This window comes from Cucurbita pepo, chromosome LG12, assembly GCF_002806865.2.
Source record: "Cucurbita pepo subsp. pepo cultivar mu-cu-16 chromosome LG12, ASM280686v2, whole genome shotgun sequence".
In the NCBI taxonomy this organism is placed as follows: domain Eukaryota; kingdom Viridiplantae; phylum Streptophyta; class Magnoliopsida; order Cucurbitales; family Cucurbitaceae; genus Cucurbita; species Cucurbita pepo.
Genome location: NC_036649.1, coordinates 9,676,759 through 9,699,992, shown reverse-complemented (window position 1 = coordinate 9,699,992; position 23,234 = coordinate 9,676,759). Strand labels below are relative to the sequence as shown.

General features: G+C 38.8%; 5 protein-coding genes and 3 non-coding genes across 8 annotated transcripts; 7 read left to right on the top strand and 1 right to left on the bottom strand.

Annotated features, from left to right (window-relative positions):
- The first annotated feature begins 38 nt into the window (after positions 1 to 38).
- Positions 39 to 6,270, top strand: LOC111806540 (adenine DNA glycosylase). Its single transcript, XM_023691900.1, has 7 exons — positions 39 to 1,501; positions 1,576 to 1,635; positions 3,323 to 3,442; positions 3,576 to 3,673; positions 3,771 to 4,309; positions 4,789 to 4,895; positions 5,989 to 6,270. The coding sequence occupies exons 1-7, from the start codon at positions 1,142 to 1,144 to the stop codon at positions 6,097 to 6,099; spliced, it is 1,395 nt and encodes a 464-aa protein (XP_023547668.1). The 5' UTR covers positions 39 to 1,141; the 3' UTR covers positions 6,100 to 6,270.
- Positions 6,271 to 8,076: 1,806 nt separating this feature from the next.
- Positions 8,077 to 13,439, top strand: LOC111807422 (cucurbitadienol synthase). Its single transcript, XM_023693144.1, has 14 exons — positions 8,077 to 8,298; positions 8,391 to 8,579; positions 8,668 to 8,757; positions 8,831 to 9,113; positions 9,189 to 9,355; positions 9,752 to 10,177; positions 10,257 to 10,379; positions 10,500 to 10,598; positions 11,377 to 11,433; positions 11,527 to 11,573; positions 11,664 to 11,807; positions 11,897 to 12,155; positions 12,992 to 13,075; positions 13,151 to 13,439. Exons 1-14 carry the CDS (start codon positions 8,077 to 8,079, stop codon positions 13,259 to 13,261), a joined length of 2,301 nt encoding a protein of 766 aa, XP_023548912.1. The 3' UTR covers positions 13,262 to 13,439.
- A 1,845-nt stretch (positions 13,440 to 15,284) lies between these two features.
- LOC111807544 (cytochrome P450 81E8-like) lies at positions 15,285 to 16,893 on the top strand. Its single transcript, XM_023693309.1, has 2 exons — positions 15,285 to 16,172; positions 16,249 to 16,893. The coding sequence occupies exons 1-2, from the start codon at positions 15,288 to 15,290 to the stop codon at positions 16,864 to 16,866; spliced, it is 1,503 nt and encodes a 500-aa protein (XP_023549077.1). The 5' UTR covers positions 15,285 to 15,287; the 3' UTR covers positions 16,867 to 16,893.
- A 601-nt stretch (positions 16,894 to 17,494) lies between these two features.
- Positions 17,495 to 19,296, bottom strand: LOC111807381 (cytochrome P450 89A2-like). The gene has a single exon (XM_023693087.1). It carries the CDS (start codon positions 19,214 to 19,216, stop codon positions 17,636 to 17,638), a length of 1,581 nt encoding a protein of 526 aa, XP_023548855.1. The 5' UTR covers positions 19,217 to 19,296; the 3' UTR covers positions 17,495 to 17,635.
- Positions 19,297 to 20,576: 1,280 nt separating this feature from the next.
- On the top strand, positions 20,577 to 20,658 carry TRNAS-UGA. The gene has a single exon. It is a non-coding gene; the product is annotated as a tRNA-Ser (tRNA).
- A 106-nt stretch (positions 20,659 to 20,764) lies between these two features.
- On the top strand, positions 20,765 to 20,846 carry TRNAS-AGA. Its single transcript has one exon. It is a non-coding gene; the product is annotated as a tRNA-Ser (tRNA).
- A 277-nt stretch (positions 20,847 to 21,123) lies between these two features.
- On the top strand, positions 21,124 to 21,205 carry TRNAS-CGA. The gene has a single exon. It is a non-coding gene; the product is annotated as a tRNA-Ser (tRNA).
- Positions 21,206 to 21,761: 556 nt separating this feature from the next.
- On the top strand, positions 21,762 to 22,643 carry LOC111807800 (CRIB domain-containing protein RIC6-like). The gene is made up of 4 exons (XM_023693667.1): positions 21,762 to 21,813; positions 21,897 to 21,997; positions 22,087 to 22,195; positions 22,276 to 22,643. Exons 1-4 carry the CDS (start codon positions 21,762 to 21,764, stop codon positions 22,641 to 22,643), a joined length of 630 nt encoding a protein of 209 aa, XP_023549435.1.
- Positions 22,644 to 23,234: the final 591 nt, after the last annotated feature.

Genomic DNA, 23,234 nt, shown 5'->3' with positions numbered 1-23,234 from the left:
CAACCTCTAGAGTTTAATGGCCGCCTGTAACATGAAGACTTTGGTTAATTGATCACACAACGTAATAATAGGAAGGAATTGACATAATAAACCAATATATTAGGAATGTTCCCATTAATTAAGCATTGAAATCTTAGAACCCCCTAAAATAGATTATTTGATTTACTTTGTTAATAAAATACTACTATTACTAAATTTAACTTCACTTCATACGGTAATTATAGAATGTAGAGACCTTAATACCTATAATCTGCTCCGCAATGACTTCAACTTGTGAATGACGTACAATCTATAGCCTAAGATCTCAGATCTATCATTCATGTAGAAAGAAGTCTTTAAGTACGTTGCCAGCAGATAAAGATGTATGCAGCTTACAGGCGGGGAAGAACATAATTCAAATTTCAGACTACAACAAAACTAACCCAAGAGGAGAAATGGTATGGCCAAGTTATGGATACATCAGAGTAAGGTAAACGAGAAGAAATGAGTTAAGAAATGCATGCCCAAGAGAGTGAAAAAAAGTAAAGAATTGAGAACAGATAGACAACCTCGCAGGTCCAGTTCTCGCTCCTTAATGGCATTGAAGAAATGAGGGCTTTTCCAGATTAAATCCACTCTGGGTCTCACCATGTTCTTCTGACTTGAATTCACTGGACGACGATGGGGTTTCGGGGTTTAAGGGTTTAGGGCGTCGACGACAAACGACAGCAAGCAGCGCTGTGTGGATCGGAACACGAGACGTCCACATTTCGGACCGGACCAACCCCCTTAATGGACTTTCAGACGACCCAAATGAATTCACATTTGGGTCTCTCCATCTATGTGGCTTGTGTATTAAAGTTCTAAACTTTTTAAGAAATTAGACTGAATTCACATTTGGGTTAATTCATTATTCATTTTGTTAGTGAAAACTAATCGAGTATTAATCTCGTCAAACTGGGATTTCCCGCCCAAATCAGGTTAGGTCGCAGTGTTTACCTTTTCTAACCCAGCTACACTAATAATGGACTGGGTCCTCGTACATCGCTACACATATCTGCCCTACTCGTTTCTTTTCTCTTCTTCTCTCCTTGGCTGGCAACTTTCACCTCGTGGGTAATCATTGAAGAGTCATCAGGGTAGTGGGAGGGGTTGTAACAGCATGAGCGGCGGAGAAAAGAACGAGAACGAGGAGGATGTGAAAAAGAAACCAACGAAGGGGGAAAAGCGCCGGGGCCGAAGTCCGTCCAAAAGGGAACCAATCGCTGACATTGAAGATATTATGTTCAGCATAGATAAAGTTCAGACAATGAGGTCATCGCTATTGGATTGGTACGACCTTAGCCATAGGGACCTTCCTTGGAGGAGGTTGGACAAAGGGCAGCCTCAAACACGGGGTTATGGTGTGTGGGTATCAGAAATAATGCTGCAGCAGACGAGAGTTCAGACCGTCGTTGAATATTACAAGCGTTGGATGCATAAATGGCCCACCGTTCAACATCTCTCTCGTGCTTCTCTCGAGGTTGGTTTTATGATTTAGTTTGAGCTACAATATTGTCTTCTTTACTCTCAGTAAGCAGTTTAGATCTCTGGCAGGAGGTGAATGAAATGTGGGCAGGCTTGGGATACTATAGACGAGCTCGTTTTCTTTTAGAGGTAATCTTTACTCGCTGCACTAATGGAATTTTTGGTCTCTTAATATCTGCCACCACGATCACTCCTTCCAATTTCCTTGGGACATGGTTTAGGTTGGCATTTACTTTTAAATATTAGCTTCGTTTGTTAAGAGGGCAGCTTTTTGTTTTGAATCTTTCTCAAGATAGAGGTAGGAGAGGTGGGAAACTTTTCTACCACAACTGGTTGATTGCTGGGAAAACACACACTGGTTTGCTTTACTATAGCTTATATCACTGTCTCAATCTCCATCTACTCTTTCATGACTTATTACGGCCCTGTCAGCCTAGGCGAAGATGAGGATAAGTAATAAAGAGTTGGACGGTTCAGCGACAACTGTTGGGACTCATATGGGTCTGCTATCCTACCATTTTAACATTAGAATAGTATTTAAGAAAGGTGATGTACAAGATAACCCTAGTATTCAGGGTATTGAAATAACAACCTAACTTGTGGTCTCCCTTCCAACAAGCTTCTCAAACTCCCTTACACCCTATAAGCTCCTTCCTCAAAGACATACTCAGAAAACCCCATGCTCGCTCTTGTTTCCTAAGGCTTCATGATTCTAGGCTTTATAAGACTCCCTTGATGGAGGGAGATTTACTCTTTTATCAAGTGTACTGATTTATTATATGTCTCCTTTTGCTTTGCCTGTGTCGATAAGGAATTTGAAAAGACCATGAGGCACTTTTTTCTCTTGGGTCTCTTTTTGGAAGGTTCCTTGGATTGCAAATCAGTTATTGGCCAATTGATTTCTCATATTATATGAACTTTGATATCAGAAAGATATGTTAGCAGTGAGTCAGTGACATGTCTGGGACAGTTGCTAAGATCATCGAAACTTGAAAGTTTGTATTAAAAGATGTTTAAAAGATGAGGAGTTAACTGGATGTTGAAGCTTTCTTGAGTTATCACGTGGAAAAGTTCTATCTAGAGAGGAAGATTGTAGAAACTAGATATTTCAGGATGAGACTCCGTCAAATCTTTGCTAAAACATTTAGTGGGAGCTGCTGAAATCTTGAAATTTGAAGAAGGTGAATATGTTGTCATGGTGTTTATGGAGAGGGTAGAGCGATCTTGAGGATAGAATGAGAGCGATCCTGTACATGAATGAAACTGGACCACATTCGAATGAGAGCAATCCTGAGGATAGGATGGTTAAAATCGGTTTAAAAGAATTGAAAGTTACTTACCTATACCAACAAGGTGCACTTTCTTTTTCTTTTTGGTGGCTCAATCATAGGAACTCCGAAGTTAGCAAGCTTTTCTTAGAGCAGTTCTATGTCAGGTGACCTCCTCATAATTTTCCTAGGATGCATGTGAGTGATAACAAAGCATGCTGAAAGGTCCCGTATTGGTCTGTAGGGATAGTCTTCACTCTTAGAAGCAATAAGTAAGCAACATACCCATGTTGTAGGAGTGCAGAGTAATGTCGAGGCACATAGGCGTTACACTTCGACTGTAATGCACACCATATGCATACATGCTAGTGGGTTTTCTTTTCTACTTGTATATTCTTCAGTAAATTGACTGCATGTTACTTATCAAAATATTACAAAATAAAGTACAAAAAGAACTGAAATGAAAAATATATATATATATATCAACATCTCTGGATATTAATCATTGCTATGAAATTTTGAATTACCCTTTCTAATTTTGTTGTTAGGGTGCAAAGTTGATAGTCAAAGAAGGTGGCGAATTTCCTAAAACGGTTTCTGCCCTTCGAAAAATTCCTGGAATTGGAGAGTATACAGCAGGGGCTATTGCCTCCATAGCATTTGATGAAGTGAGTGTTTTTCTCGCCTATTTTTTTCTCTTACTCGTTTTAAAAACCTTGAGGGAAAGTCTAAAGAGGACAATATCTGCTAGCGGTGGGTCTGGGCCGTTACAATGCACTTCTAAATATGTTTCCTGAGCAGGTGGTGCCTGTGGTTGATGGTAATGTGATTCGGGTAATCGCTCGATTAAAGGCTATTTCAGGAAATCCGAAAGACTCAAAGTTGGTTAAGCAAGTTTGGTGAGCATACTTTCTAGTTGTTCTAAAGGCTTTTATAGAATCTTTTTATCCTAATTGTTCTCATTGTTTTTTTTGGGGTGGGGGGTGGATGAGTTAGGAAGGCAGCTGCTCAATTAGTTGATCCTTCCAGGCCTGGGGACTTCAATCAGGCACTCATGGAACTTGGTGCAACTTTATGCACACCAACAAGCCCAAGCTGCTCAACATGCCCTGTGTTTGATCACTGTGAGGCCCTTTCAATCTCAAAGGATGATAGTTCAGTTCTTGTCACAGATTATCCCGCTAAGGGTATAAAGACCAAACAAAGACATGATTACTCTGCTGTTTGTGTGGTTGAGATATTGGAAAATCAGGGCTCATCTGAGTTGAAGCAATCCAGTAGATTTCTTCTTGTAAAGAGGCCTGATGAAGGCTTGCTTGCTGGCCTATGGGAGTTCCCATCTGTCTTGTTGAAGGGAGAAGCTGATTCAAGTACAAGGAGAGAATCCATGAACAGCCTCTTGAGTAAATCCTTTGGACTTGAACCAAAAAAGAATTTTGATATCGTTATTAGAGAAGATGTTGGAGATTTTATCCATGTTTTCTCGCACATCCGTCTCAAGATATATGTTGAACACTTGGTGTTACGTTTAAAAGGTTCGAGTTACTTCTCCTTTCTTGCCTATCTGTGCATTGAGTATGCCATGAACTCTGTGACTAGAAACTTGCTATAAAACTTAACCTATATGAGATTTACTTATCTTATAGGCTCTCAAACATTTTGATGTAGCTATAGTTGTCCTTTATGTTCTTTTGTGTGACACCCCACATCGGTTGGAGAGGGGAACGAAACATTCCTTATAAGGGTGTGGAAACCTCTTCCTAGTAGACGTGTGTTAAAACCTTGAGGGAAAGCCTAAAAGAGGACAATATCTAGTAGCGGTGGGCTTGGATTGTTACAAATGGTATCAGAGGCAGACATTGGGCAGTGTGCCAATGGGGACGTTGGGCCCTAAGGAGAGTGGATTGTGAGATTCCAATTCTTATAAGGGTGTGAAAACCTCTCCCTAATAGACATGTGTTATTTCTTTTCATTTCAATTAATTTGCTTAATCTGTTTGTATGTGTTCTTGAAGGTGAAGGTAGCAAGTTGTTTCGGAAACAGGAGAAGAAATCTATATCATGGAAATGTGTGGACAACAAGGTTATGTCCAGCGTGGGGTTGACGTCCAGTGTGAGGAAGGTAAGCAAAGATGGTGCTTTAGATGACTTCTCCTTGTGAAATATTTAACTTGAAGGTTCTATTTTCATCGTTAAACTTGAAAGAAAACTCTTTTTAGATTGCATGATTGCAGACATTTAGTGTAACACCCAAACTCACGGCTAGCAAATATTGTCATTTTTAGGTTTTCCTTTAAGGACTTTCCTTTAAGGTTTTAAGACGCCTCTACTAGAGAGAGGTTTCCACGCCCTTATAAGAAATTCTTCGCTCCCCCCTTCAACCGATGTGAGATCTCACAATCCACCTCCCTTACGGGCCAGTGTCCCCGATGGCACACCACTCGGTGTCTGGCTCTAATATCATTTGTAACAGCTCAAGCCCACCACTAGCAGATATTGCCCACTTTGGCATGTTACGTATCATCGTCAGCCTCACGGTTTTAAAATTTGTCTACTATGGAAAGGGTCTAGCCTTACTCCGACTAGTGCCTTGCACAGTTTGGTGACTGGCTCTGATACCATTTGTAATAGCTCAAGGCCCACCGTTAGCAGATATTGTCCTGTTTAGGCTTTCCCTTCAAGGGTTTCCCCTCAAAGTTTAAAAACGCGTCTACTAGGGAGAGATTTTCACACCCTTACAAGGAATGCTTCGTTCTCCTCTCAAACCAATGTGAGATCTCACATTTAGTATTCCTTCGAACAAACAAGTCAATACTCATATAGTCTCGATGATGACTGGTATGAACCTTAACAACACTTGAGATTCAAAATCATATATACGTTGGATTAAGTGACATTGAGAAAATCAGTAAACAGGGACTTCTCTGATCACATGATCACTCTCTTTGAACCCCCTCGTGCATGCATATTTATTTATGGATTGCATAGAGATTTGATATTTGTAATCCAAGTTCGATGGACGTCAAAATTCACAAACACAGTATCCTTTTACAGTCCATGATATCATAATGAGTATGTAATTATGTATGATCAGGACATCGAGGGAGGTCGATGTACGTTTCGTTTTCTCACTGTATTTATATAGAATTAGTGTTACTAAGCATGATTATACTCAAGAGGTCCAGATGATTAATAATCTGACATCTTTTTGATAGGTGTATGCCATGGTGGAGAAATTTGAGGCAGATAAGATATCTCCCATCCGTGCAGTAGCCACAAAAAAACAGAGAGCTACTTCAACAAACTTGAGCTGCAGGAGCTGTTGACCTTAATCAAAGTAAGCTAATATATCCATTAGAAAAATAGTAAACTATCGGGGTCGAACCGACTGAACCATCGGTGTTTTGTTGGTTTAGTGAACCAATGATAGTATGACTAAAAAAAATTATTTTTTTTTCTTCGGTGACTCGTATATAAAATTAAAAATTTAAAGAGAATTGTTAAATATTTGTAAAGGGATAAAAGAAAAAACGTGAATCACGATGGTAAGGGAAAAATCAAATTGAGGTCTAAAGAATATTGGATTTGGATTCATTTGGATAGATATTTCAACGGTATTAGATTTGGAGTGGGGCCCTTCTGCCCATTACGTATCTCTGTATCAATAATTGGAGGAGGAATCAAATTGCATACATTATTCTAAATAAATTTATCAAAACTAATCTCACATTAAAAATAAATATAATTTTTTTTAAAATATTTGAAAATTTGAATAAATAATCATTTAGGTTATCACCTATATATGATTCGAACCTCTTACCTCTAATATTTTGATAAAAATGATAATGTGTTAATCAATTATATTAAAAAAGAAAGTTTGGATAAACATATTAAATACAAATTAAATTGAAAAATTAGTACAGATGTTAAGATATTAATAGAATTTTAATGATGGATAAGAAATTATTTGTTATCCATGTGATGAATTATATATGTGAATAATGAATGATTTGTTGCTCCACAAAGAACATATATTTTGGAATCATCTGTATCTACATCCGCCACACATGATACACGTGGCACCATTTTCAATTTTCTTTCCCCCAATCACAGCTCTCTTGTTTTTTTTTTTTTTTTNTACCGATCCAATATATTACTTATGTCTTTAAATCAATGTTTAGTCTAAAAATTGGTAGATTACTAAATTTTTTTAAATGAATCTTATGAAATATTAATCTTCTCCACAACAGAAGATTGAGAAGAATCAAATTAGAGGAGCAAATTAATTAATTTTATTCGATTTTGATTTCCATTTAGAATTGAACTAATGACCTCAATTTTTTCAAACATAAAACCGAACCCAATGTCCGCTTAGCTACAAAATCAATCGATTCAGGTATTTAAACACTGATTAAACCAAAATGTCCAATTTATCGAAAATAATCAAACCAAACTAGTTATTACAACCAATATCAATAACATTATCGGGACAAAACACATAATATTATTAGTATACTATAATTCTTTAGATATTTATTAAACATGATTGTTTTATATGTCAAAAATATATTATTTAAGATTACATTAATAGAGTTAAGAATCCAAGACGAGGGCATTGAGGTACTAATCTCAAGTATCTCCTCATCAACATGTCAGTCGTCCAAAAGTCTATCCAAGATCAACTTAAAGGTATAGTTCTAGTAGCTCAACCCAACTCAACCTATTCACTCAAATAGGGTAGATTGATCTATAGAGTTGACCTAATAATAAAGTCATTCGAATTAATTTATGATTAGGTCGAATTTATGATTTATTTTTTTAACCTTAACGTCTAAATTTACTTTTTAGTAAAACTTTAAAAATTAATATTTTGATCTAATGGTTAAAATAAAGGTTAAAATTTTGTAAAAAGAGCCACAACCACTATTTACTTTTTACAATAAAATAAAAACTCTTGGAAATCTACGTTCAATTCTGTGACTTGTACAAGACAACACGTGAATCATGAGAATTGGGGTGATGGGCTGAAAGCATTGCTTTTCTCTCTTTTAAATAAGAATTGTTTTTAATTCTTCATGCAATTTTATTTTAATATTCAATTTTTTTATCAAAATATTAGAGATAATATAAAAATAACAATAAAAAAAAAATTCCTCCTTCCAACCACATTGCATAGGAGAGCTGAAATTCAAATTAATCAAATTTATAACGTAAAAATATTTATATTATCGACATGCAAGATTGATTTATATATATATATATACATAACGCGTCCTTGGTGTGGGAAGAGTAAGGTAGATAATATGTGGAGGCTGAAGGTGGGAGCAGAGAGCGTTGGGGAGAAGGATGAGAAATGGGTGAAGAGCGTAAGCAATCACTTGGGCCGCCAAGTTTGGGAGTTCTGTGCCGCCGACGCCGCCGCCGTCACTCCTCACCAGTTACTACAAATTCAGAATGCTCGCAACCACTTCCATCGCAATCGTTTCCACCGGAAGCAGTCTTCCGATCTCTTTCTCGCTATTCAGGTTCACAATCGCATGATATTATCCACTTACATTTTGATTACAATGAAAGAATAAAAATAAGAAAATAACACGTGTAAAGCTTACGTGTACAGTATGAAAAGGAAATAGCGAAGGGCGGAAAAGGGAAAGAGGCGGTGAAAGTGAAAGAAGGGGAGGAGGTGGGGAAAGAGGCGGTGAAGAGTACGTTAGAGAGGGCACTAAGTTTCTACACAGCCGTGCAGACGAGCGATGGGAATTGGGCCTCGGATCTTGGAGGGCCCATGTTTTTACTTCCGGGTCTCGTAGGTGCCACGTGTCCTTGTCTTGCCACGTATATAAATTTTGAATTATTTGGAAACTAAATACAAAAAAATTATGCGATGCGAACAGGTGATTGCCCTTTATGTCACAGGCGTGTTGAATTCAGTTTTGTCCAAGCACCACCGCGTAGAGATGTGCAGATATATTTACAATCACCAGGCACGTCACCTTCAATACAAATTAAATACAAATTATATAGTAATTGGCACTGATACGTGGGAAGTGCATGCAGAATGAAGATGGAGGGTGGGGTCTACATATTGAGGGCACAAGCACCATGTTTGGTTCGGCACTCAATTATGTTGCACTTAGGCTGCTTGGAGAAGACGCCGATGGCGGAGACGATGGTGCAATGACAAAAGCACGTGCTTGGATCTTGGAGCGCGGCGGCGCCACTGCGATCACTTCGTGGGGAAAATTGTGGCTGTCCGTGCTTGGAGTGTACGAATGGAGTGGCAACAACCCTCTTCCGCCTGAGTTTTGGCTTCTCCCTTACAGCCTACCATTTCATCCAGGTCTGCATGATTTGATGCCTTATTCTTGATTCCCTTTGATTGCATAAAACTAACTGGATTTTACGTGGTGTCCAGGACGAATGTGGTGCCATTGTCGAATGGTTTATCTTCCCATGTCTTACTTATATGGGAAGAGATTTGTTGGCCCAATCACTCCCAAAGTTCTTTCTCTAAGACAAGAGCTCTACACGGTTCCTTATCATGAAATAGACTGGAATAAATCCCGCAATACATGTGCAAAGGTTACATACCCACCATACTCCATTTCTTACTTCAATGAAGAAAAAAATGATTACATTCGGTATGACTCACTTGGATCTGGCCCACAATCGAAATATGTTGTTCGAGGAGAGGATTGTTGGGAGTTGGGAGAGGAGTCCCACCTCAGCTGGTTGATCATGGGTTTATAAGTATGATTTATTTTGAGAAAATCGCTAATAGTAAAAGTGGACAATATCATAAGTTTCTAACCAAAACAATAGTTAAAGAAATTATAAAATTATGTTTGATTTTGTATCCAAACGTTAGCTAGAGTAGATAAATTTAAAAATGGATGTGAGCCAAAATTATAGTAGTGTGGTTGAATAATTTGTTACGAGCATGGTTGTTAGTCACATAATTTGATGGTTGGCATGCAGGAGGATCTATACTATCCACATCCCAAGATGCAAGACATACTATGGGGATCTATCTACCATGTATATGAGCCATTGTTCACTCGTTGGCCTGGGAAACGCCTGAGGGAAAAGGCTTTACAAACTGCAATGAAACATATTCACTATGAAGATGAAAATAGTCGCTATATATGTCTTGGCCCAGTCAACAAGGTACTCAACATGCTTTGTTGTTGGGTTGAAGATCCCTACTCAGACGCCTTCAAACTTCACCTTCAACGCGTCCATGACTATCTCTGGGTTGCTGAAGATGGCATGAGAATGCAGGGTTACAATGGCAGCCAGTTGTGGGACACTGCTTTCTCCATCCAAGCCATTGTAGCTACCAAACTTGTAGACAGCTATGCCCCAACTTTAAGAAAAGCACATGACTTTGTTAAGGATTCTCAGGTTTTGTGTGTGCAAATTATTGTTATCATGCAAATTTCTACGTTGTTTATGATCATAATGGCGTATTGGTTTGTTTCAGATCCAGGAGGACTGTCCTGGGGATCCTAATGTTTGGTTCCGTCATATTCATAAAGGTGCTTGGCCATTTTCGACTCGAGATCATGGATGGCTCATCTCTGACTGCACGGCTGAGGGATTGAAGGTATAAAACACGACGTGATTCAAAAGCTTGAGCTGATGAGTTACAGTAAATTGAATCGTATCAAAACTTTAACGTTTAAGCAAAGTTTAACTAGTGACTCATGCACTTGGCCTATTGCAGGCTTCTTTGATGTTATCCAAACTTCCATCCACAATGGTTGGGGAGCCATTAGAAAAGAATCGCCTTTGTGATGCTGTTAATGTTCTCCTTTCTTTGCAAGTAAGTTTACTCGCACATAATTCAGTCTGACATCTCATATTAATTGGAGAGGAGAACGAAACATTCGTTATAAGAATGTGAAAGTCTCTCCCTTACAGACGCATTTTAAAAATTCTGAGGGGAAGCCCAAAGAAGAAACGATATCTACTAGCAGTAGACTTAAGTTGTTACAAATGGTATCAGAGTTAGACATCTAGCTGTGCCAGCGAGGACGCTAAGACCCTAAAGGGGGTGGATTGTGAGATCCCACGTTAATGAGAGAGTGGAACGAAACATTCCTTGTAAAAGTGTGAAAACCTCTCCTTACAGACGCATTTTAAAAACCTTGAGGGGAAGCTTGAAAGGGTTAGGACAATATCTGCTAGCGATAGACTTAAGTTGTTATAAATGGTATCAGAGTTAGACATCTGGTCGAGGACGCTAGCCCCTAAAGGGGGTGGATTGTGAGATCCCACATTGATTAGAGGGGGAACGAAGCATTCCTTGTAAGAGTGTGAAAATCTCTCCATTGCATACGCGTTTTAAAAACCTTGAAGAGAAGCCTGAAAGGGTAAACTCAAAGAGGACAATATCTGCTAACGGTGGGCTTAAGCTATTACAAATGGTATCAAAATTAGACATTTGGCGGTGTGCCAGCGAGGACGCTGGCCCCTGAAGCGGGTGGAGTGTGAGATCCCATATTGATTAGAGAGGAAATTAAAACATTTCTTATAAGGATGTGGAAAGCTCTCTATGTCATATTCATACGTTACTAATTTGAAATATATGCATGGTATAGAATGATAACGGCGGATTTGCATCATACGAGTTGACGAGATCATACCCTTGGTTGGAGGTAACAATTAATCTTAAAACAATACCTTGATGCATTGTGGACCGAACCCGTCTAATGTCATTTCACTGTTCTTGATAATTTGTGTTTCATCAGTTGATCAACCCAGCAGAAACATTCGGAGACATTGTCATCGACTATTCGTAAGTGTGCGGATCGTTAGAGTACTTTTTACACTTTAGTCGTCGGGTTTGGTTGTCGGGTTTGTGACGTTTGATATCACGCTTGTGCAGGTATGTGGAGTGCACCGCAGCAACAATGGAAGCACTGACGTTATTTAAGAAGCTACATCCAGGCCATAGGACCAAAGAGATTGACACAGCTATTGGCAAGGCAGCCAACTTCCTTGAGAAAATGCAAAGGGCGGATGGCTCTTGGTTTGTTTTCTTAGCTACATGTTGCTTTGGCACTGACAAACGTGGTCAAGGTATATATAGCTAATATGGACACATATCAATGGCTGCAGGTATGGGTGTTGGGGGGTTTGTTTCACGTATGCGGGGTGGTTTGGCATAAAGGGATTGGTGGCTGCAGGAAGAACATATAATAGCTGTCTTGCCATCCGCAAGGCTTGTGAGTTTCTGCTATCTAAAGAGCTGCCCGGCGGTGGATGGGGGGAGAGTTACCTTTCATGTCAGAATAAGGTGTACACCAATCTTGAGGGAAACAAGCCACACTTGGTTAACACTGCCTGGGTTTTAATGGCTCTCATTGAAGCTGGCCAGGTAAAATCTATTATTATTCAACTCTTAGTTCCACGTAGGATAATTGATTTTTTTCTCGGTTCAATCCAATCCACTCGAAAATATGACTCATAGTCCAACCTGTATTGTGAGATCTTCTATTGGTTGGAGAGAGGAACGAAACATTCTTTATAAGAGTGTGGAAACTTCTCCCGAACAGACAGTTTTAAAAACCGTGAGGCTGACGACGACACGTAACGGGCCAAAGTGGACAATATCTGTTAACGGTAGGCTTGGGCTGTTACAAATGGTATCAAAGCCAAGCATCGAGTGATGTGCCAGTGAGGACGCTGGGCTCCCAAGAGGTTTGAGTGTGAGATCTTGCATTAGTTGGATAATGGAATGAAGCATTTCTTATAAGAGTGTGAAAACTTCTTCCTAATAGACATGTTTTAAAAATCGTGAGGTTGACGACGATACTTAGCAAGCCAAAACAGACAATATCTGTTAATGGTGTGTTTTGGCTGTTATAAATGGTATGAAAGCCAAGCATCGAGCGGTGTGCTAGCGAGGACACTGACCCCTAAGAAGGGTGGATTGTGAGATTCCACCTCCGTTGGAGAGGGAAATGAAGCATTCTTTATAAGAGTGTGGGAATCTCTCCTTAACAGACGCATTTTAAAAACCGTGAGGCTGACGACGATACATAACAGGTCAAAACAAACAATATCTGTCAGTAGTGGATTTGGGCTGTTACACGTATTCTTAAACCTCATCGACCAAAAAAAATAGCTAACTAACGAGCAAAACTTTGAAAACTTTCAAAACGAAACTGTTACGGATGGATCGGATCATGGGAGAACTTGGTTTTGACACAGGGTGAGAGAGACCCAGCACCATTGCACCGTGCAGCAAGGTTGGTAATGAATTCTCAACTGGAGAATGGCGATTTCGTGCAACAGGTAAGTCCTGTCCTGCACATATCCATTTTCATCAACTTCCTCACAGATACTTAAACTTCCAACATTGTATCACAGGAGATCATGGGAGTGTTCAATAAGAACTGCATGATCACATATGCTGCATACCGAAACATCTTCCCCATTTGGGCGCTTGGAGAGTATTGCCATCGGGTTCTTACTGAATGATGTGCCACTGCTTCAACATTATTCTACCTCTTAGTTGATGTATAATATAATGTATCACATCCTTTCTTCATCTTATATCATCGCCATCATCTATATATAATAAGCAAACTATTGTTTTGCCAACCAAAGAGCTCATCTTGTGTGTATTAGTTCAGCCAATTGCATGGCTTTCAACGCCCAACACGGCTCATGTTGTGTTCGGTCTTTGATAATATCAATGTGTATAAAATTTTAATTAGTTAAATCATGTTCGTGATTGTATTGTAATTGATAACTTTGAGGCTATATTATTTCTTTGATAACTTTGAGGCTATATTATTTGATCCATGATAAAAACTTTGAGAGAATTCTAAATCTTATTGAATTGAGAATTTGGTGGTAAAAAGTGAATTGAGAATTTGGTGGTAAAAAGTAGGATTGATAGACCCTTAGTAAATTTTTTTTAGGAATTTTGGTAAAAAGTTTAGTTTTTTTTTTTCTTACATTTCAATATTTTGTATTTTACCTCGGAATTTTTACTAATGCTCAATTTTGGTCTTTGAATTAAATTTTAAGTTAATTTTTACAAAAATTAGTGAAAATTAAATACCAAAACTGTATTTAAAAAGAATAAAAGTATAAATCTTATAATCTAATAACGAGATGAAAATAAAACTCAAAATTAAGAGGAAAATGTAATATTTTGAAATTTAGATATTAAATGAAAATTAACTTCGGGAATGAAATTCGAAATTCTAATATTTTGATAGTTAAGAACTCTGAGTGTTTTTTTTAATAAAAATAAAAATAAAAAATATATTTAAAGACTTTTTTTTTTTCTTAGATTTAAATTAAGAAGTTCACAGCCAAGTTATAGAAAATATTTTAAAATTTCTTAGAAAAATTAATAGAACAATAGAAGAAATGTCAATGTTTTTTTAGTTAAATGTATTTATAGAGTATAAAATTCAATCCGACATCTCGGACAAACTCAACCCGTACTATAAGGATTAGGTTGAGTTGATTAGCATTTCGAGTAAAGCAGACCTAGGTTCATTTCTTCTAGGTTAGAAGTTTTTGAAATATTTAGGTTAATTCTTTTTTTAAAGGGTAGGTTCATTTCTTCTAGGTTAGAAGTTTTTGAAATATTTAGGTTAATTCTTTTTTTAAAGGGTAGGTTCATTTCTTCTAGGTTAGAAGTTTTTGAAATATTTAGGTTAATTCTTTTTTTAAAGGGTAGGTTCATTTCTTCTAGGTTAGAAGTTTTTGAAATATTTAGGTTAATTCTTTTTTTAAAGGGTAGGTTCATTTCTTCTAGGTTAGAAGTTTTTGAAATATTTAGGTTAATTCTTTTTTTAAAGGGTAGGTTCATTTCTTCTAGGTTAGAAGTTTTTGAAATATTTAGGTTAATTCTTTTTTTAAAGGGTAGGTTCATTTCTTCTAGGTTAGAAGTTTTTGAAATATTTAGGTTAATTCTTTTTTTAAAGGGTAGGTTCATTTCTTCTAGGTTAGAAGTTTTTGAAATATTTAGGTTAATTCTTTTTTTAAAGGGTAGCATAAGAAAACGTGAATCACGATGCCAAAATAAAGCAGATCTTATTCTGTGTGCCTGCGAATGCTAATTAAATATAATATACTACTGAGAATTAAATCACAGCCGTCCATTCTTCCTTATCATGCGTCAATTGTTCGTTTCCATATGAACCTTTCTTTTATTTCTTTTTATTTTTCATTATTTATTTTACCTTCGTTTTTAAATGACGTCAGCTGGTAAAAATTTCCGCAACACGTGATGCATGCCAAACCACCCGCTTCAAGGACGCTATTATTATTATTAGGCTATTTTTTTTTCATCTAAAATGAATGGTTATTGAGTATTTCTTTAATTAAAAAAAAAAAAAAAATTAAGGATATTTTTGAAAAGTTAATTATTATTATTATTATTATTATAGAAAAAAAGAAGTTACTGTTAATTAATAATCTGCGTTGTTGTTATATAGAGTTGTTGGAGCAGGAACCCATGTCATCCACAATTAAGTGAGCATCCATGGAAACCAGCAGCTATGTTGCAGCGCTGATTACTTTCTTGGCTGTGGGTTCCATTTTTTTGTTGCAGAGAAGAAAAAACAGAGCCAAAAATCTCCCGCCGACTCCCTGGGCTCTGCCCATCCTGGGTCATCTTCATCTCCTCAAGCACCCAGTCCACAGAACTTTACAGTCCCTCGCCCAAAAACACGGCCCAATTTTCACTCTCCGCCTCGGCTCCCGTCTCGCCGTCGTTGTATCATCGGCACCAGCCGTCGAAGAATGCTTCACCACAAACGACATCGTTTTCGCTAACCGCCCTCAATTCGTTTCCGGCATGTACCTCAGCTACGGCAACACCACGATGGGGGCTGCCCCGTACGGCGATCACTGGCGCAATCTACGGCGCTTGAGCTCCACAGAAATCTTGTCGTCGATCCGCCTCAACATGTCGGCCGGTATCCGGAAGGAAGAAGTCAATATTTTACTCCGCAAATTGTATCAATTTTCGAGGCATGATTTTGGGAAAGTGAAATTGAAAACCCTGTTTTCGGAGCTGACTTTCAACATAATTATGAGAATGGTGGCCGGAAAACGGTATTACGGCGATGAAGTGACGGAATTGGAAGAGGCGAAAGAGTTCCGACAAATTATGGAGACGTCGTTTCGATTGGGGTCGTACCCTGGTGATTTCTTACCGTTCCTGAAGTGGGTTGATCGGCAATACCCCAAAAGGATGAAGAGTCTGGGCAGAGCCATTGATTCGTTGCTGCAGAATTTGGTGGATGAACACCGGAGATATCAAAATGAAGGGAAAAAGCTTGATACCATGATCAGCCATCTGCTCTGTTTGCAGGAGTCTCAGCCCGAGTATTACTCAGATGAAATTATCAAAGGCCTCATCGTTGTAAGTAAATTCTCACCCTTAAACTCATAATACTCTGTTTCTCTCAAGAACATGTTTTGATTTGTTGAATTTGCAGACAATTTTAACAGCAGCGACGGAAACATCGTCTGTGACGATAGAATGGGCAATGTCCAATCTACTCAACCATCCAGAGGCATTGAACAAGGCCAGGGCTGAAGTTGACGCACAGATTGGGCAAGATCGGTTACTGGAAGAAGAAGACATCCCCAATCTGCCATACCTCCAAAACGTGATCTCTGAGACACTGCGCTTGTACCCAGCAGCTCCACTCTTGGCGCCACATTTTTCATCCGAGAGTTGTTCTCTGGGGGGATACCATATTCCTGCTGGCACTACCTTGTTGGTGAATGCGTGGGCGGTGCAAAGGGATCCCGAAGTTTGGGAGGACCCGACAAGGTTTAAACCTGAGAGGTTTGAGAGCGGGGGAGTGGCTGGCAACGCTTACAAATTCTTGCCGTTTGGATTGGGGAGGAGGGCTTGTCCTGGGATGGGCATGGCGAACCGTGTGGTGGGCTTGGCTTTGGGGTCGCTGATTCAGAGCTTTGAGTGGAAGAGGGTGAGTGACGAGGAATTGGACATGACTGAAAGCCAAGGGATCTCTATGTATAAAGTTGAGCCATTGGAGGCCTTATGTAGAGCTCGCCCCATCATCAAAAACCTTGCATTTCATTGATACCTCTACCTAGGAATGCCCTTTAGATTATTATTAGTTTTTTTCTTTTTTTTTTTTTAATGTCAGCTGCACTTTGATGTCGCGAATAAATCGAGATTTTGATATGTTCTAAAGTATTTGTGTTTGAAGCAATCAACCATTCATTAACATAAATTTTACATTTTTTTCTTTGATTTATTCTAAATTTTAAATATTTACTAGCCACTAGTATTTCCTCTCAAGTGAGTTGTCTATATGATTCAAACAAACCCACACAATCCAATTCGTCTGCACCTAAGAAAATGGATTTTGACGACTTCTGGGTTAGTTCCATTGATTTTGGTTTAGTTCAACAATACTCCTTGTTGGTTTGACCAATACAACCCAATTTTAATTGGCTTATTTAGGTTCGTTGTAGTTTAGATCGGACAATAATTTTTGGGATGGTTTAGCCTTGTTTGGATTAGTTCAATACAGTTTTGGCTGGTTTAGATTTGCTTCCATCTCTGTTCGACTTGATTTAAGGTGTAAAGTTCAACTTGCAAGTTTAATAGAAAGACTCTAATATCCATACATTTGATATTAGAGTTTAATTTAGATTTTGATTTGTCCATAAATTTTGAACACAAAGCATTAATTAAAAAATTAATTTGGACCAATCAAACTAATACATAATTATTTGAAATTAAGTCGGTCTAGATCTTACAAGAATAAAACAGAGGACGTGGAGGTGGACGAAATAGTACGACATCATACACACAAGATGCATATCTTCCAAACGTATATGAAGCTAACTAGAAACCGCCCTCGGCGACAAGTAGGAGAGCAGCGGTTGTTTCATGGTGACAGCAGATTCCAGCTTCTCAGACAGATCAACATCTCCGGCAGCCGTCCACTTGAAGTTCCACACCAAATTCCCAACGAAATACTCCAAATGCAGCAACCCCAAAGCGAATCCCGGGCAGAACCTCCTCCCAGCCCCGAACGGCATCATCTTTATTTCCTTACTCCCTGTGATATCAACTTCCACCTCAACCCCACCCTCCGACCTATCCGTCAAGAATCTCTCCGGCTTGAACGCCATCGGATCCGCCCACACCTTCGGGTCCCAACCCATGTCCGCAACCATAAAGTTCACCGACGTTCCTTTTGGCACCCTGTATCCGCCCTCCACAACACTGTCCTCTGTCACTGTATGAGGCAGCAGCAGATGCCCCGGCGGGTGCCGCCGTAGCCCTTCAAGCACTACGGCTTTCAGATATGTCATCTTCTGCAAATCCTCCTCTTCTATCTCCTCCTTCCCACTCTCTCCCATCACTTCTTTCATTTCCTTGAACAGCTTCTCTTGAATTTCTGGGTATTTCACCAAATTCGCCATTATCCATTGCAATGACACCACCGTAGTGTCCGTGATGGCGTCGATGAACTCTGTGCATAAAGTTATCAGTTCATCTTCCACCAATTTTCTCTTCCTCTTCTCGTCGTTGTTCTCTGCAATTTCTAAATCAAACAGAGTATCAACGTACGGAATCGGGTTCTTATTCCCAGCACCTGATCCGCCCTTCTCTTTGACTATCTTCTTTCTTGCATTGATCAATGGAAGTAGCAGATTGTCTTGCCGCTTACGTAGCTGACGAATCTCTTCCCAACGCTTCCGGAACAAAATTTTCCCCAAATTTGCAGGCCAGAAGTTAAGATCATTGAATTTACCGATGTTCAACAAAACCCCACGTTGAGATTCTTGTATTTCATTGATTAATTTGGCGTCGAATTTCTCCCCAAAACACATAGCGGCAGCCAGGCTAAACATGGCGTGGCGAAGATGGTCCACGACTGTTACAGGAACAGGGGATTGGGCAGGGGAGGTGGGGTGGGAATGTTGGATGAGGCGATGGAGGAGATCATCCAAGACCCATTTGCGAGAAGCGGAGTGAGCCTTCAAGCGAGATGGATGGAGGAGCTCGGAGGTGAGATTGCGGCGGAGGATGCGCCAGGTGGGGCCGTAGAAGGAGGTGCTGATGTTGTGTTGGTTGCTAGTGATGATTTTGACAGTCTCCATGATAGGGAAGCGGTCTGCGAAGACAGCGCCGTTTTGAACCAAGGCCTGGTGAGCGGCAGTGTGGCTGGCGATGAAAATGGAAGGAGTGTTGCCGAAGTGGAGGGTGATTACTGGACCGTATTTGGAATGGTAATGGCGGAGGGTGGCTTCCAGCTCGGAAAGTGGCTTGAAGAGCCATATGGGGTTGCCAATAAGCGGCAAGGCAAGCGGACCAGGAGGGAGCTTTTGTTTGCGCCACAAGATACGACTCAACACAAAATGGAAGACTGCGCCGATGGCGAGGGCGCCAAGTGCTGTCACCCAACTATCCATGACTATGCTCTTCTGCTCATTACGCCTCTACTTCCATTTTATAACACTTGTATTGAGAGGAGTGAGAAGCTAGTTAAAAAAACAAATAATTTTTGCTTTAGTCCCTAATCTTTTATTAAATAGCAATTTAGTCTTAAACCATGTAATAGAAAATAACAATATATATATATATATATTTATTATTATTATTTGTATTAACAATTATTGGAAAGAATACATCATCCCTTGCTTTAGCATGATTCACGTGATGGTGTGTTATGTGTAAGGACTGTTGAAACACGTGATACACGTGAAACGACTTAGCTTCCAAGATTTACTATTACTTACTTATAATCTAATATTATTGCAAGAATTCCTTTTAATATTCATCCATCAAAAAGGTTATAATTAAAAAAAATATAAAAATCTGCCATTTATGCTTCTTTTTTTTTTTTTTTTTTTTTATNTTTGTAACTATTTAACTAAAATTATTTTCCTTCTAAAATCCCATCAAAATCGAAGACAAAATTATCGTGTAATTTTTTTTAAATAAGTAGAAAAATAAGAGAAAAATGAATAAATAAAAAATTACTAAATTTAATGAATATTGTTAACATCTATTTAATAAAAATAAAACTTCCGCAGCCAGGAGTCGAACCTGGAATTTCTAAAGATGAAATTTCCAATTGTGCTACTGCGGAATTAATTTCTAAAGATTAATAATTATATGATTCCTAAATTAATTTTATTGTTATATGATGTGGGAACAAATACAAGAAATTATGGGACTCCAATTCTTATGTTGTAAATAACATAATATCACTTAATTAGCTAGCATAGAAAATTAATTTTAGTTTCATTTTTTCATTGTGCTAAAATTATATTTAGTATTCAAATTATAGTTTAACTAATATACTATTAAATGAAGAATCATAAAATGAGTACACAGTTTAACTTTAATATAGTAATTTTTATTTCATGTGAAAATAATGAGAGTTTGAATATCAAGAAAATTCCATTTAAAGCTGTCTTTTCTTCCTAAATGTAATACGTTCGTTGTGATAGCTCGAACACACATGTTGTGGCATGCAAGCTCACATATTTGAATTCTGCCGTTCATGATTTAAATTTTTTTTCTTCGACTTAAAATTAGGGCAAAAGTAAGCTTATCTAAAAGCAAAGCTCAAATGGCTGAAGAAACTTTCGCAAGGCCTTGTGAAAGCTCAACTCATATCTTGTGAGCATGTCGAAGTGGTTATTGGGCATGACTAGAAATCATGTGAGCTTTGCCCGCGCAGATTTGAATCCTGTTTAGAGTTTTGTATTACATCAGCAAACTTTCTATTGATGCAAGATCTTGTGATAGCTCAACTTGCATCTTGTGGGCGTGTCGGAGCGGTTATCGGGCATGACTTGAAATCATGTGGGCTTTGTCCGTGTAGGTTCGAATCCTGCTGCTCATGACTTGATTTTTTTTTTCTCCGACCTAAAATTAGGGTTTAGAGTTTTGCATTACATCAACAAACTTTCTCCCGACGCAAGATCTTGTGATAGCTCAACTTGCATCTTGTGGGCGTGCCGGAGTGGTTATCGGGCATGACTAGAAATCATGTGGGCTTTGCCCGTGCAGGTTCGAATCCTGCCGCTCACGACTTGATTTTTTTTTCTCTTGACCTAAAATTAGGGTTTAGAGTTTTGTATTACATCAGCAAACTTTCTCCTGACGTAAGGTCTTGTGATAGCTCAACTCACATCTTGTGGGCGTGCCGAAGTGGTTATCGAGCATGACTCAAAATCATGTGGGCTTTGCTTACACAGGTTTGAATCTTACTGCTCACAATTTCATTTTTTTCTTTGGACCTAAAATTAGGGTTTAGAATTTTGTATTACATCAGCGCAAGGTCTTGTGATAGGTCAACTCACATCTTGTGGGCGTGCCGGAGTGGTTATCGGGCATGACTCGAAATCATGTGGGCTTTGCCCGCGCAGGTTCGAATCCTGCCGCTCACGACTTGATTTTTTTTTTTCTTTGGACCTAAAATTAGGGTTTAGAGTTTTGTATTAGATCAAGCAAACTTTTTAGAATTATTAAAACTTTTAGGAACCAATTTAGAAGAAATTGTTGTTTTTGGATGAGAAGGTAAGAGTTGCAGCTAACACAGGCTGTAATGGTGAGTAGAAAAGGTGTCAAACTTTAAGCTAATAATAGAAGTTAAAAAGGTTAAAATTATAAAACATTTGTATGCCTAAAATTTGGATTGGTGGACGTAAAAAAAGAAGGAATCAATAATGGGACATGCAGCTCAAATTATCGATAAGCTTCTCTGGAATAGACATATAGTTGGCCAATCCAAACCTTTTCAAAACCATTTTTTCCATGTTTTTCCTCAACAAAACAAGAAGAACCAGACCACGAACAGCATCAACATGCTTGCCTTTTCTTTTGCTTGAACAACATTTCTTCATCCAACTCGGTTTTCTTGTTCTTGTTCTTGTTCATAAACCCATTCAGCCTTCATCGAGTCCTCCCAGGCACTTCACACCCTCTAAATCATACCTATTCTTCATGTCAAACGGCAAAGTGAAGGGCCTTCTAAAGGGCCTCAGACATATATTTGGCAAGTTCAAACATTTTATTGCTTTTTATTCGTATCAAAAGTGCATCAAAATTGAGTTTATATTTGAGATTTTGGGTTTACAGAGAACGAGAAAGAAGCTGAAATGCAAATTGGGCTTCCAACAGATGTCAAGCATGTTGCCCATATTGGCTGGGATGGTCCTTCTGCCAATAATCCAAGCTGGGTAACATTTTTATTTATTTCACTCCAAAATTGCATCGAGTTATGATTAAATTGACGATTTAATAATCCCATGGTGGCTAATTTTTTCAGATGAATGAATTTAGTACGGCACCATCGATCACATCTGCTCCTTTTAATCGTCCTACGCGTGCAAACTCCAAAGACAAAGACAACGATTCTACGAAACAGGCCGGTGAAGGTAAGCTAAACACTTACGATATTATTTTAGGGTTTGAAATTGGTGTCTATTTGATCTTACGAATTTATAAAACGGTTTAGATGAGAGCGAAAGTGGAGAAAAGGGTTCAAACAGCTCGCCGGACGTGCGGCCTAAATCATCAAAACACCGATCGTCAAGTGAGTCTCTGACCAGCCAAGAAAGATCAGAGAGACACAAAGCAAGACGGTCTTCCAAGTCAAAGGAGAGCTCCGACAAAAAACAAAGCAGCCGAGGAGGGGAGGAGCAGAATGAGTCGCCCAACTCAAGCCTCCCAGACATCCCAAGACATGGGCGGCGGAAGAAAACGAGCAAATCCAAGCCCCATGCTGCGGATACATACAAGTCCTCGCATTCGGATCCTGGTCCCAATACTGGAACGGAATCCATATGTGTATCCCTGGAAACCACCATGTGTCAGACACCTTAGAATTCAAACCATTTTGACATATTTAATCATTAAATTCAATAATTCGTGTCATTATTGTATCAAATAATTTTAATCCAATCTAATTTAATTAACCTTCTTTTAGCTAACCATTCATAAATTCTGAATCTAATTTTGTCTATGACGTTTCATGAGATCAGCTATAAAAATTATTCATGAAGCTACTATAACTTAATTATCTTAAAATCAATCCCGGGTCAATTAGGTCGAGAACGCACTGAACCGGTCTAAAATAGGTAAAACAAGCCAACAAGTTGTCTGGAGCTGCCATGAGCTGACTACAAGTTGATAGCTTGGAGGCGAGCCGTTCTTGAGCTGCACGCGTGCCACACGAATGAGCTGGTGTGAGAAGACAGCTTGGGCCAATATGGGCTTCACGAAAGCTGAGGCTCGGAAATGATTGGGTCGTGTACGGGTCTAGCCCAACTTGGATTGGGCTGGCTACAAGCGTGTACGTGGGCTGGGCCTGATCACGTGCCTTATTGACTATAAATTATAATGCATAATTCATACAAAATAAAATAAAAATAAAATAACTATGAGTTTAAGCGGTAAATTAGGACGGCGACAGTA